This window comes from Cynocephalus volans, chromosome 14 (assembly GCF_027409185.1).
Source record: "Cynocephalus volans isolate mCynVol1 chromosome 14, mCynVol1.pri, whole genome shotgun sequence".
NCBI classification, from domain to species: Eukaryota; Metazoa; Chordata; class Mammalia; order Dermoptera; family Cynocephalidae; genus Cynocephalus; species Cynocephalus volans.
The window spans coordinates 100,664,008-100,681,255 of NC_084473.1; the positions used below are offsets into that span (position 1 = coordinate 100,664,008).

At 37.7% G+C, this 17,248-nt stretch overlaps 1 protein-coding gene across 1 annotated transcript in view; it reads right to left on the minus strand.

Moving 5' to 3' along the window:
- The window catches only part of TMEM182 (transmembrane protein 182), a 49,530-nt gene extending 33,170 nt beyond the window's left edge, over positions 1-16,360 (minus strand). The window contains exons 1-3 of the mRNA XM_063078757.1: positions 16,040-16,360; positions 15,702-15,801; positions 13,947-14,045 (exon numbers count right to left, since the gene is read on the minus strand). Coding sequence (XP_062934827.1) covers positions 13,947-14,045; positions 15,702-15,801; positions 16,040-16,171 — 331 coding nt within the window. The 5' untranslated portion in view covers positions 16,172-16,360. The remainder of the gene's footprint in view (positions 1-13,946; positions 14,046-15,701; positions 15,802-16,039) is intronic.
- Between the last annotated feature and the right edge of the window lie 888 nt (positions 16,361-17,248).

A 17,248-nucleotide genomic window follows, 5' to 3' on the forward strand; every position in this document is an offset into this window, starting at 1 on the left:
AAGTATACAAATAAGAAAGAAGATTGCCCCATTTTTCTGATGACACAATTGTCTATGTAGAAAATCTCCAAAACCTCCTAGAACTAATGTTAGTGTGCAAGATACAAGACAAACATTTAAAAATCAATTGTAGAAGGGGAAGAACACAGTAAAAGGGCTGACACAATCAACTTCAAGATTTACTCTGAAGCTAAAATAATAAAAACATGGTAGTATTGGTGAAAGAATAGATAAATAGATTAATGGAACAGAATATAGAGCTCAAAAAGAGCCCACAAAAACATATTCAACTAATCTGACAAAGAAGTAAAGGGAATTCAGTGAACGAAGAGCAATCTTTACAATGATGATGCTGGAACAATTGGATATCCACATGCAAAATAATGAATCTAGACACAGACCTTACACCTTCCAGAAAATTTAACTCAGAATGAATCACAGAGCTAAATATAAAATGGAAAACTTAAAACTCCTAGAAGACAAGAGAAAATCTAGGTGATCTTGAGTTGGGCAATGACTTTTTAGATACAATACCAAAAGCACTGTCCATGAAAGAAGAAAATGACAAGTTGGACTGTATTAAAATTTAAAAATTTCTGCTCTGTGAACGACTCCATTAAAAGACTGAAAAGACAAGCCACAGACTGCAAAAAATACCTCTTTCAAAACGCATATCTAATAAAAGACTAGTATTCAAAATATTTTTAAAAACCTAAAATTCAGCAATAAGAAAACAAGCAATCCAATTAATAAATGGGCAAAAGATGTGAACAGAAACCTCACCAAAGAAGATATATAGATGGCAAATAAGTGTATGAAATGATACTCAACATTATATGTCTTCAGGGAATTGTAAATTAAAACAGTGAGATACTTATTAGAATGGCTAAAGTCCAAAAACACTGATAACACCAGATGCTGGTGAGGATTTGGAGCAACAGGTTCTCTCATTCATGGCTGGAGGGAATGCAAAACGGTGCAGCCACTTTGGAAGACAGCTTGGCAGTTTCTTTAAAAACTAAGCATGCTCTTACCATACGATCCAGCAATTGTCCTCCTTGGTATTCACCCCAGAGTTGAAAACTGATGGCCGTCCAAACACCTGCACATCAATGTTTATAGCAGCTTTATTCATAATTGTCAAAACTTAGGAGCAACCAAGATGTCCTTCGATAGGTGAGTGCATAAACAAACTGTGATACATCCATAGAAAGGAATATTATTCAACATAATAAAGGCACTATTGAACCATGAAAAGACATGGAGAAACCTTAAATGCATATTGCTAAGTGAAAGAAGCCAACCTGAAAAGGCTACATGCTGTGTGATTTCAGCTACATGACATTCTGGAAAAGGCAAAACTATGGAGACAGTGGTTGCCAAGGGTTGCAGGGAGAGTAGGATAAATAAGCAGAGTACAGAAGATTTTGGGGGTAGTGAAATTACTCTATATGATACTATAGTGGTGGATTCATGTCATTATACATTTATCAAAACTCTTAGAATGTATAACACAAAGAGTGAACCCTCACGTAAACTATGGATGTTAGTTAATAATAATGTATCAATATTGGCTCATCAGTTGTAACAAATGTGCCTCTCTAAGGCAAGATGCTAACAATAGGAGAAACTGTGTAGGTGGTGGCATGGGAACTCTGTATTTTTCATTCGATTTTTCTGTAAATGTAAAACTCCCCTAAATTAATCTATTAATTTAAAAAAATCGATGGCATTTTTATTTATTAGCACTGAACACCAGGAAACTGAAATTTAAAATACAATACCATTTACAATTGCTCAAAAAATGAATTAATTAGCTGTAAATGTAACAAACACACACAATATTGAATGCCAAAAACTACAAAATGCTGATGAAAAAAATCAAAGACCTGGATAAATGGAGGGATATACCATGTTCATGGATTGGAAGATTCAATATAATAAATATATCAGTTCTCCCAAAATTGATACACAGATTTAGCATAATTCCTATTCAAATGCCAGCAATATTTTTTTGTAGATATATAGAAAACATTATTCTAAAATTTATAAAGAAAGTCAAAGGATCTACAACAGGTAAGACAATTTTTTAAAAAATAGGAGGAATCACACCATCTGATTTCAGCATTTACTATATAGCTAAGATAATCAAGATGGTGTGGTGCTGGCAGAGAAATAGATACATAGATCAATGAGGCAGAACCCAGAATCTCTGAATAGTCGCATACAAGGTATGATCAATTATTTTTTGACATAGATGCAAAAGCAACTCAATGGAATAAGGAAAACCCTTTCAACGAAGGGTGCAGGACATACATTTCCCCCAAAAATGAGTTATACAAAAGTTAACTCAAAATGTATCACAGATTTAAGTGGAAATCATAAAACTATAAAATGTTTAGAAGAAAACATGGGAGAAAATCTTCAAGACTTGACGATTGATGAACATAACACCAAAAGAATGATCTATTTTTGAAAATCAATAAACTGAACTTCATCAAAATTTACAACTTTTGTTTTGCAAAAGTCCCATTAAGGTGATGAAGAGGACATCAAACATGGAGTCAAGGTACATGATTTGCCAGGTTTAAGATTTAATGTCTGCCCTGCTGGGTTTTGGTCTTGTTTGGGACCTGTTACCCCTTTCTTTTGTCCTATTTCTCCCTTTTTGAATGGGGATATGCATCCTTTGTGTGTCCCACCATTGTATCTTGGAAGAAGATAACTTGTTTTGATTTCACAGATGGGACCCTGAACTTTGGACTTTTGAGTTGAAACAAGTTAAGACTTTGGGGACAAAATGAATGCATTTGTATGTGAAAAGAACATGAGTTTTGGGGGGCCAGGGTGCAATGCCTTGGATTGCATGTCCCCTCCAAATTTGATCCCCACTGTGACAGTGTTAAGTGGGTGGGAGATCCTATTATGGTAATTGAAAGGTGGAGCCTTAAAGAGGCGATTAGATTGTAGGACCGTGCAGTAGTGAATGGATTAATAATGGTGGTCAGGGGCATGGTTCTGAGGGCTTTGGAAGGAGAGCATGTGAGAGTCTCTCTCTCTCTCTCTGCTTTGCCATTTCCTGCCATGAGAGACCCCTGCATTGCTGTAAAGTCACCACCATAGAAGATGTTCACCAGATGGCTTCCCTGGACTCTGGACTTTTCAGCCTCAGAAAGTGTAAGCAATAAATTTTGTTTTCTTACTAATTACTCAGATCTGTGTATTTTGTTATAAGCAACAGAAATGTCCTAATACAGGTGATGAAAAGATAACCTACATAATGAGAGAAATTTATAAACCACATATCTGATAAAGGATTCATATCTAGAATATATAAAGTGCTCTAAAAACTCCACAGTAAAAAGAAGCGGGAGAGGGAGGATTTGGTAAAGGGACAAGAAAATCAACGACATTGTATATTGATAAAATAAAATTTAAAAAATAAAAATATAAATAAATAAAAATAAATACTTGTAAAAAAAGACAAATCACCCAATTAGAAAATGAGCAAAAGACATGAAGAGACATTTCATTCATGAGGATATATGGATGTCAACTAAGCACATGGAAAGATGTTCTACGTCACTAGACACTGAAGAAACGGAATTTAAGACCAAACTGAGATATCACTAGAAGGCTACACAATGGCTAAAGCAAAAAATGGTAATAGTAACGACTGCTGGTGAAGGTACGGAGAACCTAGATCTCTCACACTTTTCCCATGGGCTTGTACAATGGCACAGCTACCCCGGAAAACAGTTCAGCAGTTTTTTAAAAACCTAAACATTCACTTATGTGCATTTATCCTGGGTAAATAAACATTTATGTCCACATAAAAACAGTACACAATCTTTGTAATAGCCCAAAACAGGAAAGCAACCAAAATGCCCTATTAGTAAACAAACTACCTTGCAATAAAAATAAATGAACTATTGACACCTGCAACAACCAGGATGGATCTCAATGGCATAGGCTTTTTAAAAAAACAGTCTGAAAAGCTCACATACTGTATGATTCCATTTACATAACATTCTTGTAATGACAAAATCACAGACATGGATAACAGATTAGTGGTTGCTAAGGGATAGGGATGGTGGCAGGAGAGGTGACAATAATAACATGAAAGAGATCTTTGTGTTGATGGAATAGTTCTGTATCGTGAATGGGGTGGTGATCACATGAATCTACACATGTGATAAATGACACAGAAATATACACATGCATCACACTGGTATTGTGTTGATATTGTACTCAAGTGACGTAAGGTGCAACCAGTGAGGGAAACTGGGTGGAGAGGCACAGGGGACCTATAATTACTTCAAAATAGAAAGTTAAAAACAATTAGCTGGTGTAGAACCTTAAAGATAAAGATTTACATTGATACAGTTTTTGATAAAAATTATACAATATTTGGAATTTGCCTTTAAATAATCCAGTGTAGTTTATTTATATAGATTTATATAGATAAAACAAGACATGTTGATAACTATTGAAGCTGGGTGATGGCAACGTTTGGGTTCATTATACTCTTGACTTCTATGAACATTTGAAATTTTCTATAATAAAATAGTTTTACAATCAAAAAAGAAAACAAAACAAAAAACTCCGAATTCAGGACTGACATTTTAAGGTACATAGCAACCCAGACATACACAGCTTTTTGGTGTTTTATTTTGTTTTGTTTGTCTACAGGAGATGTCCATTTGATAGATTTTCTTACTGGTTGTTAAATAATTTTAATAGCACTAGGCTAGAGTTAAACAAATTTTCACTCCTAATATTCTGGGTTTATCCATCTGCAATAGAGCAGATCTCCTACCTGAGCTTCCTGATTCCACCCTTCCCTTTCCACAGGCTGTTAACAATGCAACAAATTGGAGAGATGCTTTCACAATATAAATCAGACCAAAACCCTCCACGGGCACCCCTCTCATGTCATTCTGAGTATGAGGCAACGTCCTTCAATGGCAGGTCCCCTGCACCTGTTACCTTCCTGGCCATGTCTTCTCCCCTCACTGCTCTTCTCCAGTTATGCCAGCTTCTCTTCTGTTCTTTGCACATTGCAGGCTTGTTGCAGCCTCTGGGAGCATCTGATGTCCGGCATCTGATGTTCCCTCTGTCTGGAACGCCCTTCTTCCAAGTATCACAAGACTCACTCCCTCACTTTCTTCTGGTCCCCATTCAAATATCACTTGCACAGGGGCACGCTTTCCTCTGACCACATTATAGAGTTATTACCTGTCCACCCCCTACTTCCTCAGGCTCTTAGTCTCCAGCCCCTTCCCCTGGTTCATGCTTCTCCAGGGCCATTGTCTTCAAACAGACTTAACAACTGCCAAATTTATGTTGCTTTTTCTGACACCCCTCGCTAGAATGTCAGTCCCCCAAAAGCAGGGATCTGTTTTGTTCACTACTGTTCCCCAGAACCTAAAAGAGTGTCCGGCACATAGTATGTGCTCAGCAAGTATTTTTTGAGTGAATTTTAATTGATATTACCAGATAAAGAGTAGCAAATCTTGGCCAGTACAGATCGCATAATATTAACCGTCATGTACTAGGATGCTGGTGATAAGGATAATGATAATGAACATTTATTTATGAAGCTTACTCATTGCCAGAAACTGCCAAATGCTTGATGTGGCTATATGTGCACACACGCGCATACACGCACACACACACACACACACACACACACACACACACACACAGCAGGATGCATTTCACTAGGGAGAAGCTCTGATGAATTCATGTGCCCCGATGACTTATTTTGGGTGCTCTAAATTGGCATATCATCATAAGGATAGCTGACATTTGTTGAATACCAACTACATGGCAACCATTCTGCTAAGCATTTGTATTATCTCTTTTCATTTTCAAAACAACTGTATGAGGTTGAAACTATTCTTAGCTCTCTTTACAAACCGGTGTGTGGAGATTAAGCCTGCGTGAGTGCTCTCAGCCAGGGTGGTGGCACCTGGGGATTAACACAAACTGAAAGTCCAGCTTGTTGTGGCTTGGAATTCATACCAGGAGCCTGTCCTGTGCTAAATATTCTGTACAGCACTGATGTACAGAGATCCCAAAAGAGGGATCAGGGAACCAGCAGAGAGAGCTAGCAGGATGGGAGAGGCCACATTCCAGCAGGGCTGTCCAAGTCAACGCACACAGCACCTTCTCCATGAGGCCTTCCTGGCCACCCTGGGTAGTATTGAAACCCCCTCCACACACACGCCTCTGATCTTTTATTTCCCCTCCAAGTCTCAACTGACTTACGCCTCTTCACTGCAATGAAAACTCCATGGAGGCAAGAATTTAGTGCTGATCAATCTGAAGCATCCAAAACAGTGCCAGCATACAATAGGCACTCAATAATTTTCTTTCATTGAATCTAGTTAATACTCTCTTCTAAGGAAAGGTCCAAAGCTTGGGGCAGAAGATATCATGTTTAAAGATGAGAGGCCTATATGAGCTATGTGCTCATTTTTGGTTTGAATGCTCTGCATAAAAGAAGGGGCAGAAAGAAAATGTTAGTATGTGCTTTCAGACCCGGAACTGGAACTGGGCACACAGTGTAGGCAGGATGAGTGCAACTTCAAAGAGGAGCTTGGGCCCTGGGTCAGAAGTGCAGGGAATCAATGTCTAGAAGACTCCAGTACTTCTCATCAGAGGGTGATTTTATGCCCACCCACCCCCAGGACATCTGGCATTGTCCAGAGACATTTTTGGTTGTCACCAAGGAGGGGGAGCTTCTGGCATCTGGTGGGTGGAGGCCAGGGACACAGCTAAACCTCCTGCAATGCACAGAATAGTCCACAACAAAGGATTATCCAGCCCAAAATGTTAGCAGTGCCAAGGTTGAGAAATCCTGTTCCACAGCACGAGGAGACCCCTATCATGACATGAGATTCCTACTTCTGAGTGTGGCAGGCATTTTCAGAGACCACCAGAAGCCTCCATGGACGTGGAACCCTGTCCTCCTCTGAGGGAAGCCATGCCACGCTGCCACGAATAACCACACAGTCTCTTGTTAGTGGAGGGACTTTACATACACTTCCAAGCAATCCTTAGTAGCCCATGAATATACGGTAGAGAATACAAAATAGTACCTCTGAAGAAAGAGATTTTTAATTACAGATTTATTGTTGGGGTAGAACTGCCAAACTCAAAGCTGGGAGCACTGCCTCGGGAGCGGTGTGCAACTCAGAATGCCACGCAGCCTGTGCTGGGCCCAGAGGAAGAGTCAAATGTTAACCAGGAACTGCAGCCACCCCTGTAACATGATGCTGTGTTTGTGGTCATGGCTGTGTGATCCCACGTGTCTGAACAAATAGTAGGAAATTAAGTTGAGTGAAACAAACAAACAAAAAGAACTGAATTGCGTTTTCCAGTAGATTTTGCCATGCGTGTTTTTTCTATACAACTAAAGCAGTGCCGAAATATTTTAAAATACTTGGCAAATTTAGGACGATGTCCAGAATCATCATGTATGAACACATAAAGAAAATTGATAAGGAAGACCCAACTACACCAGAATAATCGATCTGCAAGCCAGGGTGCGGTGAGGGGACATCCTGATAAGATCAGATACCTAAGACGCGTTGGTGTGTCTCAGGTTACTGAAGTTATTTACATTTATATTAACTCTACACCCAAACTGAAATTCATATCTGTGCTGTTGCAAACTGTCAAGTGTAAGGGCATACATTTTTATGTTTTATCGTGCCTTGTATAATACAGCAAGTTTTGCATGTGTGTTCACATGTATGTGTGGCTGATTTTGCAGTGACTCTGTAGTCGCTGCAATGCTGTGCTCCTTTGGTAGCTCTTCCAAGCCCAAGCATTGGCTCATTGCAAAGGTCTCAACTTCCCCGCTGCTCACTCCGGAAACATCCGCCTGTGGGGTTTCACATCCCATCGCTCTCTTGCACCCCCTCTATGACAGCCACTGCTTCCTGACCTCTCCTCTTGGGAAAAGAGAAGGGAGAAGGGAGCCTGGGGAGGGCTTGGCTCTCTGAGGAGCATCAGGTGACAAAATGTGCAGGAAAATGGAAGGGGTTCCCTGAGGGAGGAAGGGCAGTACCAGGAAAGGAGGACAGAGCCCTCGGGTCCAATCCTGGAGAGCGGGCAGTGAGCTGGACTGGGAGACGGAGCAGAAGGTCTGGGTGGCTGGGGTGAGCCGGCCGGGCATGTGGTTGGGGTGTAGAGCAGGTGCTGGGAACAGCAGCCTCTGTGGGTGTCTGCAGCTGAGCCCCTGCTGGGAGGAGTTATCAGGGGCCACAGGAACTTTGGCACATGATCCAGTCTCTGCTCACTCCTCGTTCTCGTCCCTTCTGCACCTCTGCCGCTGAGGGCCACTGCCTGCTTCCCAAGACTGTCCCTCTCTGGCTCCTCTGACAACACACAAGACTGCCACCTGGCTGGTTTCTCGATGCTTCTTTCTCTTCCTCACTTGTGGGCTGTCTTTACTCCTTTCCTTCTCCCACTAAAAAAAATTAATATTTTATTTTCTTCTTTCCTGTAATTTTTTTCTTAAAGCTTACATTTGATATAAAAATTCACCTCTGCAATTTCTCACCGCCTCTGCTGTGCTAATGGCTTTCACAAAAAAAACCCTTGCACATCAAGCTGCCTGCTGAATTATTTCATAGTGTTGTTCCACCATCAACTCAAATTTTGTGTCTAAGCCAAACTACATCTCCACCTGCCACCTCAAAACATTTCCCTCCTCTTAATTCTAGCATTTCTGTCCACCTTACCAGATTTTCTTAGTTGAAAATAATTCACAGTTCAGTGCCAGTTGGCAAACAATTTCATATACAATATCAGCAGCAAAGTAAACCTCTTCTTACCTTTTGATTCTCCATCTACACTTCTGGAAATATAACCCAAAGAATTAATACTAATTATGAAAAATGTTACATGCATCAAATTATTTTTAATGTGAAAGGAGCAACTAACATATTTACAATTTGACAAACCATGAAGTAAAAACATGGAAAAATGTGTGCTAACATAAAAACAGAGAAGCAAGATACAGATTTATATTCATATTGATTAAAACTATGTACAATATGCAAATAAAAAGGACTGAAAATAAAAACACTAAATAATATTATTGTTTGGAGTAAGTGAACATTGTCCCTTTTACTGTATGTTGTTTAAACTGAATTACACCTTCTTTAAAAGGAAATTTCTCCATCATTCTAGATTCCTCCAGCTTTCTTTTGTTTGCACCCAAGCTTTGCATGTTAACTCTTTAAATATCAATAATATCTATTCTTTCCTGCTCGCCTTCACCATCCCAGCCGTGTTCAACCCCTGATGACTTTGGGGCAGGATGATGATGCCACCGCCGAGGTGGAGTCTCTCTGCTGATTTTCTCAGCTCTCACGCCCAGCCCTTCTCCCTTGCTCTTCTCTGTTAGAGTGGCTACAAAGCCAAAATCTCCAGGTCCCAGGCTAAGAAACATAGGACACTGTTCTGATGAACAAAGCATTGGCAGAAGCCAAGTGGCAAATACTCGGGACAGTTCTGCTTTTATACAGATGGAAGAGCATGTAGGTGACAGTGCACCTGCCAGGGATGATAGAAGAAAAGGCTCCCTGGCAGCAGCAGCAGCAGCAGGGCAGCTTCTTCTGACCTTCTCGTCATGGGAGGAAGACAGCCCTCATTTTTCAGACTCTTTGCTGTCTATCTCTTAGAGCCCAATGCACTGCCAGCTAGGATCTCACCCAGCCACCTTTCTGTTTCCAGTCTCATGCCATTCACTTTAGCTTCCTCTTTTTATAAGGGTGAAGGAAGGAAAGATGGGAAAAGAACACTAGAGAAATACGCTTTGACCGTAAAAGCAAAGGACAGCTAACAGGTGAAAACTGTGGAAGACTGAAAATTACAAAAAGTCTGTAAGAAAAAAATTTCTTAAGAGCAATCTAGGTACACATAGTAAGGATTAACAAAATCCTACACACAATAGTTACTCGGGGTATCAGTATTAATACCACAGTACAAGGTAATAATGGAGTCTCCCCCAAATATTCATTTAGCTCTAGATGAAAACTATCCATCTACAGTGGGTAGAGTGTTCAGCCAAGCATCAAGACCTCCTCCCCCATGGAGCTTAGAATTGAATTGGGAAGAAAATCCATGAATGAAATAATTACACAAGTAAATAATTATAATCTGTGATATGAATTATCAAATAAAGAATCAGTTTTACAAAGGAGAGTCTGGCCTACTCCATGTGTTAGTGGGGAAGGGGGCCAGCAAGGGAGCCTTCCTTAGAAAACTGAAGTTTGAGCTAGCTAAAGGGATAAATCTTCTTTGTTAGAAAAATGAATAGAAGAAGGGATGGGAAAAGGGGAACAGTGTCTGGGGAGGGTAAATACAAAGGCCTGAGGCAAGGGGACAGATACTGAGTTTGAGGAGCTCAGAGAAGGACAGGGTAGCCAACTGCCTGTGCGTGTTCATTCCAACTCTTCAAGAAATTATTTTCAATATATTCTGCTTAAGGAGAAAATCCATGTGTAATTTAGATTTTAAAAATCCCACTTGGAAAAAATAAAACTCAAGTACTTTGTTGCTAAAAATACCAACTGTAAGTTTTGCATAAAATTATTCTATACAAAGTTTTAAGCATTTACTAATTATCAGGCACCATACTAAGTTCTGGGGATATAAATATGAATAGGTTATATTCTGTACCTTAAGGGGGCTAGAATAAATAATGAAAAAACTGAGGTAAACAAACAATTACAGCTACTTGATGGAGGGGTGGCCAAAGGCCAGGGGTACACCAAGAAAGGGAAAAATTAATTCACTCAGGGTTGAATTATCTTGAAAATTAATTTATGTTCAGTACGTCATTACCAAATGATACTAAATAAATGAACTGTGACTGAATGTAAGCATAAAACAAACCAGAAATCTAAACTCTGACAAGTCTTAAAGGATAATGGAATTATTTAATGGACTTCGAAGTACACAAGCCTGCTTCAAAAATAATTCTGAGAATTAGACCACCCTCACTAGTCTTGGGCAATCATTCAAATAACTAGATTTGAGAATAATTGAATTTCATAGTATGTATTTGAAGTTTAAAAAAAAAAATGAAAGGAAACACTGAATTAGACCTGACTGCACATTCAGGTCAGGTGCAGATAGAAAGGTAGAAAAAGGCAATTTAAGTTTAATTTATTCTTTGATTGAGATACAAATAAAAGATTTATATTTTTCAATAATAAGCACTACAATCAGCTTTTTTGTTCACTGCAGTTTATAAGATTATCAATAAAACAAAAACCAAAGACTTAGATCCTCACATTAGGTCTACCAATAATCAGCTATGTGAAGGCAGATTGTCACGTGATTTCTAAATCTCAGTGATCTTATCATGAAGAAGAATAATTTCATCAGTAGTGTCCTATGATTCTAAAATAGTCACTCCAGAAAAATCATACATCACTATATTATTTTCACTGAATTCCAATTGTAATTATAAAAACTCAGGAGAATACAAAGGCATTTTACCAATAATTTGCTAGACCATGATACTTCAGATTTTTTAAATACTTTCAATTTATCAAAGATAACTTGGAAAGCATATAATACCTGATAATTATGAAGCTATTTAAAGTTAAATAGTGGTTCTGGAGTCTAGTGAAGACTATGTAGTCTCACTAAATAGGAGAAACATACTGAAAACTCAGAATATTTTTGATGAAATCTATGCCTCTTGCATACAGGAAACAAACAAACAAAAACATAAACCACACAAACACTCATATAACATCAGATATCTTTGTGCACTACTATGAGGATAAATAAAACTTTATACAAATTCTGTTGCAGGACATATTTTGGACATCTCAGTTATTTTTACTTAAAGTGCTTGACAAAGTTGCCTAAAGTGAATAAGGAGTTACAGTATGTGTTCCAAAGAGGAGTTTGATAATTTTAAAAATTGGATATGGTTTTTTCACTAGATCCAAAAAATGACACACTAATTATATGCAGTGCTACATAATAATTCTAAGAGTAATTGCAGTATAATTTTTCTGACATGTATTTACTATCCATCTCCATCATAATTATTATGCATAGATTATACTACCTTGTTTTTCAAGATCTTCACTATCTCCTTAAGGCACAGACTTTTCAAATATTCCTTTTAAAATATATGATGCCTATGATATCTATATCATCACAGGACCTCAACATATGAGTAACAACAACAATACTAATATTTATGCAAATACCTAATATTCCAGAAAGCCAACCCTCTATTACTTCTTAGTTCTTTTTATAAAAGTAAAAATGTGGAGGAAGGGGCACGTTTGTTGTAACTTCTCTGTGAAACAAATTGTATGTCCTACTCTTTCCTGTGCCATCCATCTCTTCTCTTCCCGGCAAGAGAGTCCACATGCTCCATGATCAAAGGGGTATTGACTAATGCAAATTAGATGCCTCAGGCATGCAGTACTTAATGGAAGGGGCTATCCACACTACACATGTTTTCAAGGAAAATAGCCACAGTTTTTTTTTTAATCCAAGAAACCCATGTGGACAAGTACAGCTACAGGTCCTCTCACCTCTTTTCCTGTCCAGACCCCACAACCGCTCGGTAAAGTATTGTGTTAATGATGTAATATAATCAAACACTATGTTCTTTGATAAACCTAAAACAAATTATAATGTATGGAATTGAGTATTTGACAGAAATGAAAAAATAGTTGGATAACATAAAGATTTAAGTTCTGTGATGCTTAATATTACGTGTTAGGTTGGTTAGACTATGGTATCCATTTGTTGGGTCCAACATTGGTCTCGATGTTGCTGTAAAGGTATTTTTTAGATGCAATTACATTTACAATCCTTTGACTTTGAGTAAAGCAGATGACCCTTCATAATGTGCGTGGGATACATCCAATCAGTTGAAGGCCTTACAAGGTTTCCTTGTAAGAAAGAAGGAAAAGGAATTCAGCCTCCAGACTGCAACATAAAAATATACTGGAGTTTCCAGGATTCAGACTCAAGACTGCACATAAACTCTTGTCTGAATCTCCAGCCTGCCAGCTTATCCTATGGATTTCAGACATGCCAGGCCTCACAACTGCATGAGCCAAATCCTTAAAATCTCTCTCTGTCTCTCTCCATATATACGTATAGGGAGAGATATGTACAGTTGGTTCTCTTTTTCTGGAAAACACTGACTAATATAATTTGTACAAAATATTAAATACATTAGATATTCTTTTCGGAAAACAAATAGTTTTTCCATATCTGACACTGATTGTCTGAACGAACCCTTGGATTTAGGGTTATTAAAACCTTCATGTTTTTCATACACCTTCTAATTGATATCTATTTTCTATGGGACATCACACACAATAGAATTCAGACATTTTGTACAGATACAGTTGCATAATCATATTTTCATGTGTAATAGTTGCAAAAAAATGTTTTAAAAGTAGAATTTATATGGCAATATTTTTAATTATAAGACTAGTTGTGAGTCAGTTAAACTCTTAAAAAGCAGTTCTGGGCTGGGCAGTTAGTTCAGGTGGTTAGAGCACGGTGCTGATAACACCAATGTCAAGGGTTCAGATCCCTGTACCAGCCACCCACCAAAAAAAAAGAAGGAGTTGAGTTCTTCCTAGTACACATCGTTATCTTCATGTTGGAAAACACATTTTTAAAAAACTATTTTTATAAGTAGCAAATAAATTACAATAGCTTTACTTTTAGAACAAAGTCATGTTCTACTAACATTGTCAATGGTGTGTTAAAAATAATTCTTTTTTTATATCTAACAGATTGCTATCAGAGAAAATATTGGAATTACAAGTGTTAAATTATGTTTTCATTGCCCACAAAAATTCTGCAATGGGCATTCTTCAGAAAGTTGGGTCCCTCCCAGAGGCGTTCTGCAGACAACAGCGGGTACTTACTCACTGCGGAGTCATAGGAAGTGGAGTTGTGGTCACCCCGCATGAAGGGGTACGGCGACAGGTAAGCGTGGGTGCAGTTCTTGGACGGTGGCTGATTGGCTACGAAGAAGAGCAGACCGTGGTATTTGTTACTGAGCAGCTCAGTGATGACTGACTCCTAATGCAAAAGCAATGCAGAGGCTAGGGGGTACAAAGCAAACTAAAACTGCTGCTTTCAAAACCACATTCAGAGAGTTGTTTCGTGATGGCGAACGACCCCCTAAAAAACTCCTGCTGAGAAGCATGGGCGACCTGGAAGGTGGATTCATCCAGAATATCTCACTCACTACATGATATGTCAATGGAATAAACTCAAATGCCCTTAATATCACCTTAAAATGGAAGTCACCATGTTTTATTTATTCTCACGTGTTCTGTGGTACCTAACATAATGCCTAGCACGCAGTAAGTATTCAAAAATTATTGTTTTAAAAATCTAATAAGCAGATGTAAACTTGATTAGTTCCCATTAAGAGAAAATTTCTTTACATTCATTCTAGTTTTAGGAAAAACATGCAAACGGTAGATCATACAAGTTAAGCATTCAAACATATATTTAGTATTTGAAGAAACCACAGGAAGAAACTTTTATGCTATCTGAAAACTTAAAATTTTAATTATGTACACTATAAGGCATAGTGAAATGGTCTTCATCTCTCTAAGTCTTTGGCAAAATCTTCCTCTTGCACTGACTTCTCCACTTCACCAAAGTCTGACTTTCATTGGCAAGTTGCATGCTTATTCTGTCCAAAACGCACTATGTGATAGTCTATCAGATATCCTCTTAGAATAATGCCACTTCACCACTACTTTGTTGCTTTTATATAAGCCACCTTGCTATCAGCTTGCTGAAGTCTTCGGTGACCTCATATTTTTATGACATATTCCTCAGTCTGAACTACTGTGTAAATACCATACTTTGATTTTTCACGGTGGTGTTTGATAAGAAGACTAATAAATTTGACCCTCAATAAGTCACAGGATAATAAATACTTCTTTTGAGGTTGGATGCCATAAAACAAAAATAAATGTTAGCTATTTTCAATGAATTGACTTTCAAAGATTAATGCAATATAAGAAATAAAGTTGAAAAAAATTCATCATAGTTTAAAAATGTATTCTACTTTGGAAAAGAACCTTAACATTTCTTTGAGAGAACACAACATCAAAAGCAGGACTCCTCTTGCTGTTACCCGCAAACTTGGTTGAAGACCAAATAAAACAAGCTTTCATCTGCCGCTCTGGTAATTAAGTTTCATTACGTAAAAAAAAGAGAAACCTCTTTTAACTTTGAAACTATGAATATAAAATAATACATCTCTATTTCTGGACTTTTACATTTGAGATTTCAAGGGTTTATAGCCAAAAAAAATTTATTTGTAGCATAGCAATAAAAGACACTTGAAAAAAAAATACTAGAGATAATATCTGCTGTGTTTGTTAGTGTTATTATTTTAAATATGAGCAGGGAAACAGCAGATAATACCATTTTGTCATAAATATTCAAACTTCTATTTCATAGTAGAAGATAAAATGATTATTCCTATAGCCATTTCTACTTACTGAAAAGGAACTTCTTCATGAACCTTTTGAAGACATCTTATTCAAATTTTATAATTAAGAATCCAATCCTCTTGTAAGTGACATGTACTAAATAAGAAGCAATTCATTTTTACTTCAGAGACAAAGGGGAAAGCAAAGCTAAATTGCACTTACTGTACCAGAACTTCCAGATATTCGAGCCATTCTCTTCCACAATCCCATTAAACCAACATCTCCAGAAGAATCCTTCGTGATGGAAAGTGACGTTTTCTATCTGCACAGAACACAAATGAAGTCACTTGCTGTCAACACAAGGAATATAATCAGAATTATCACAACCAGGAATTTTTTAAAGAAATGCATTTTATCTCAAATAAGGACGATCATTAGCTTTCTATGTATCTCTTCTATGAAGAAATAGACACTTCACTACTACTCTCTGGTTTCCAGAGCATACACAAGGCTAGCTTCATCTCTACCAGGTACATTCATATGTTGAAGAAGAGACGCACATTCTGTTCACCTGAACACCTCCCCACTTCAGTCGCAAGAAGCCAGTAATCTGATCCAAAAGCCACCAAAAAGAGTAAAACCCCCAAAGCACCAAAGACAGCCCCAAAGAAAATGGCAATATTTAGCCGCATTTTTGATTCACTGATTTCCTTTTAAATAAAATAAGAAATGTAAAAATGGCAGACACCTAGCTTCTCAATAACAACAAAAAAAAGAGTAAGATTTTTGAGTAGGCAGAATCTTCTTGAGAAGCCTGTTGTCACTTGTGTCTTGGTGGCTTCTCGTTTTGATTCGTATTCCCTTTGCTCTGCCCTGGAGGGGCTCCAGCCCAGCAGCTGAGAATGGCTGGCTATTTTAAGATACTGATTGAGAAGCTGTCTTTCTCCTCTGGGGATCAAAAAATAGCTGACCTTCCTCTGACTATAGAGAGAAGTATCAGGAGCTGGCTTGGATTATCATTATTGCTGCTGGGTAATCCATACAAGCAGAAAAAAGATGGAAGAACTAGGATGTCACTGACAGCATCAGCCCCAAGGTTAAGCTCCTCTCCTTCTAGAATGATCATGACAACCCCAAAGACACTTAAGACTTTCTTTGAAAATATATAAACTGCAGCTATAGAAGACCAAAAAGATTTCTCTGGAATATAACTGAAGTTGTTATTAATTTCTTAATTCCTTTTGGACATTTTGGGGATAGAAAAAAATGTTTTGGTCAATGGTCTAACATAACAGAATATAGTTCAGGTTTAAAACTTAGACATTCAGATGTGCACTTAAAAGATCAAGAGTATTCATGGGAACATAATTCTTGAAAGTATAAAAACTACTTTTATGCAGCATACACTAGTGATGTAAAAACAGTACTTTCTACAGCAGCTCATAAATCTTATACAAGTTATTCCAAATAACCAGCCCAAAAGTGGACTGAAAAAGTCACAAAACACATATTGTTTTCTGGATTAAGATGAAAGAATTTGGCCTACTCTTTCATTTTTCTATATTTTAAATTCTGAATATGGGTTTATATTATCTTTTAATTCTATTTTTCCATGAACTTTTTAAAGTATCCTCGTACTTAATACCCATGCAGACCACCTAAGAGTAATAAATCTACACTTTCTTCAAGCCTTTTCTCTTTACAGTTTGTTTTGTTTAAATGTCTGAATATGCCATAGAGTTGTTTTTTGTTGTTGTTTGTTTAAGTAT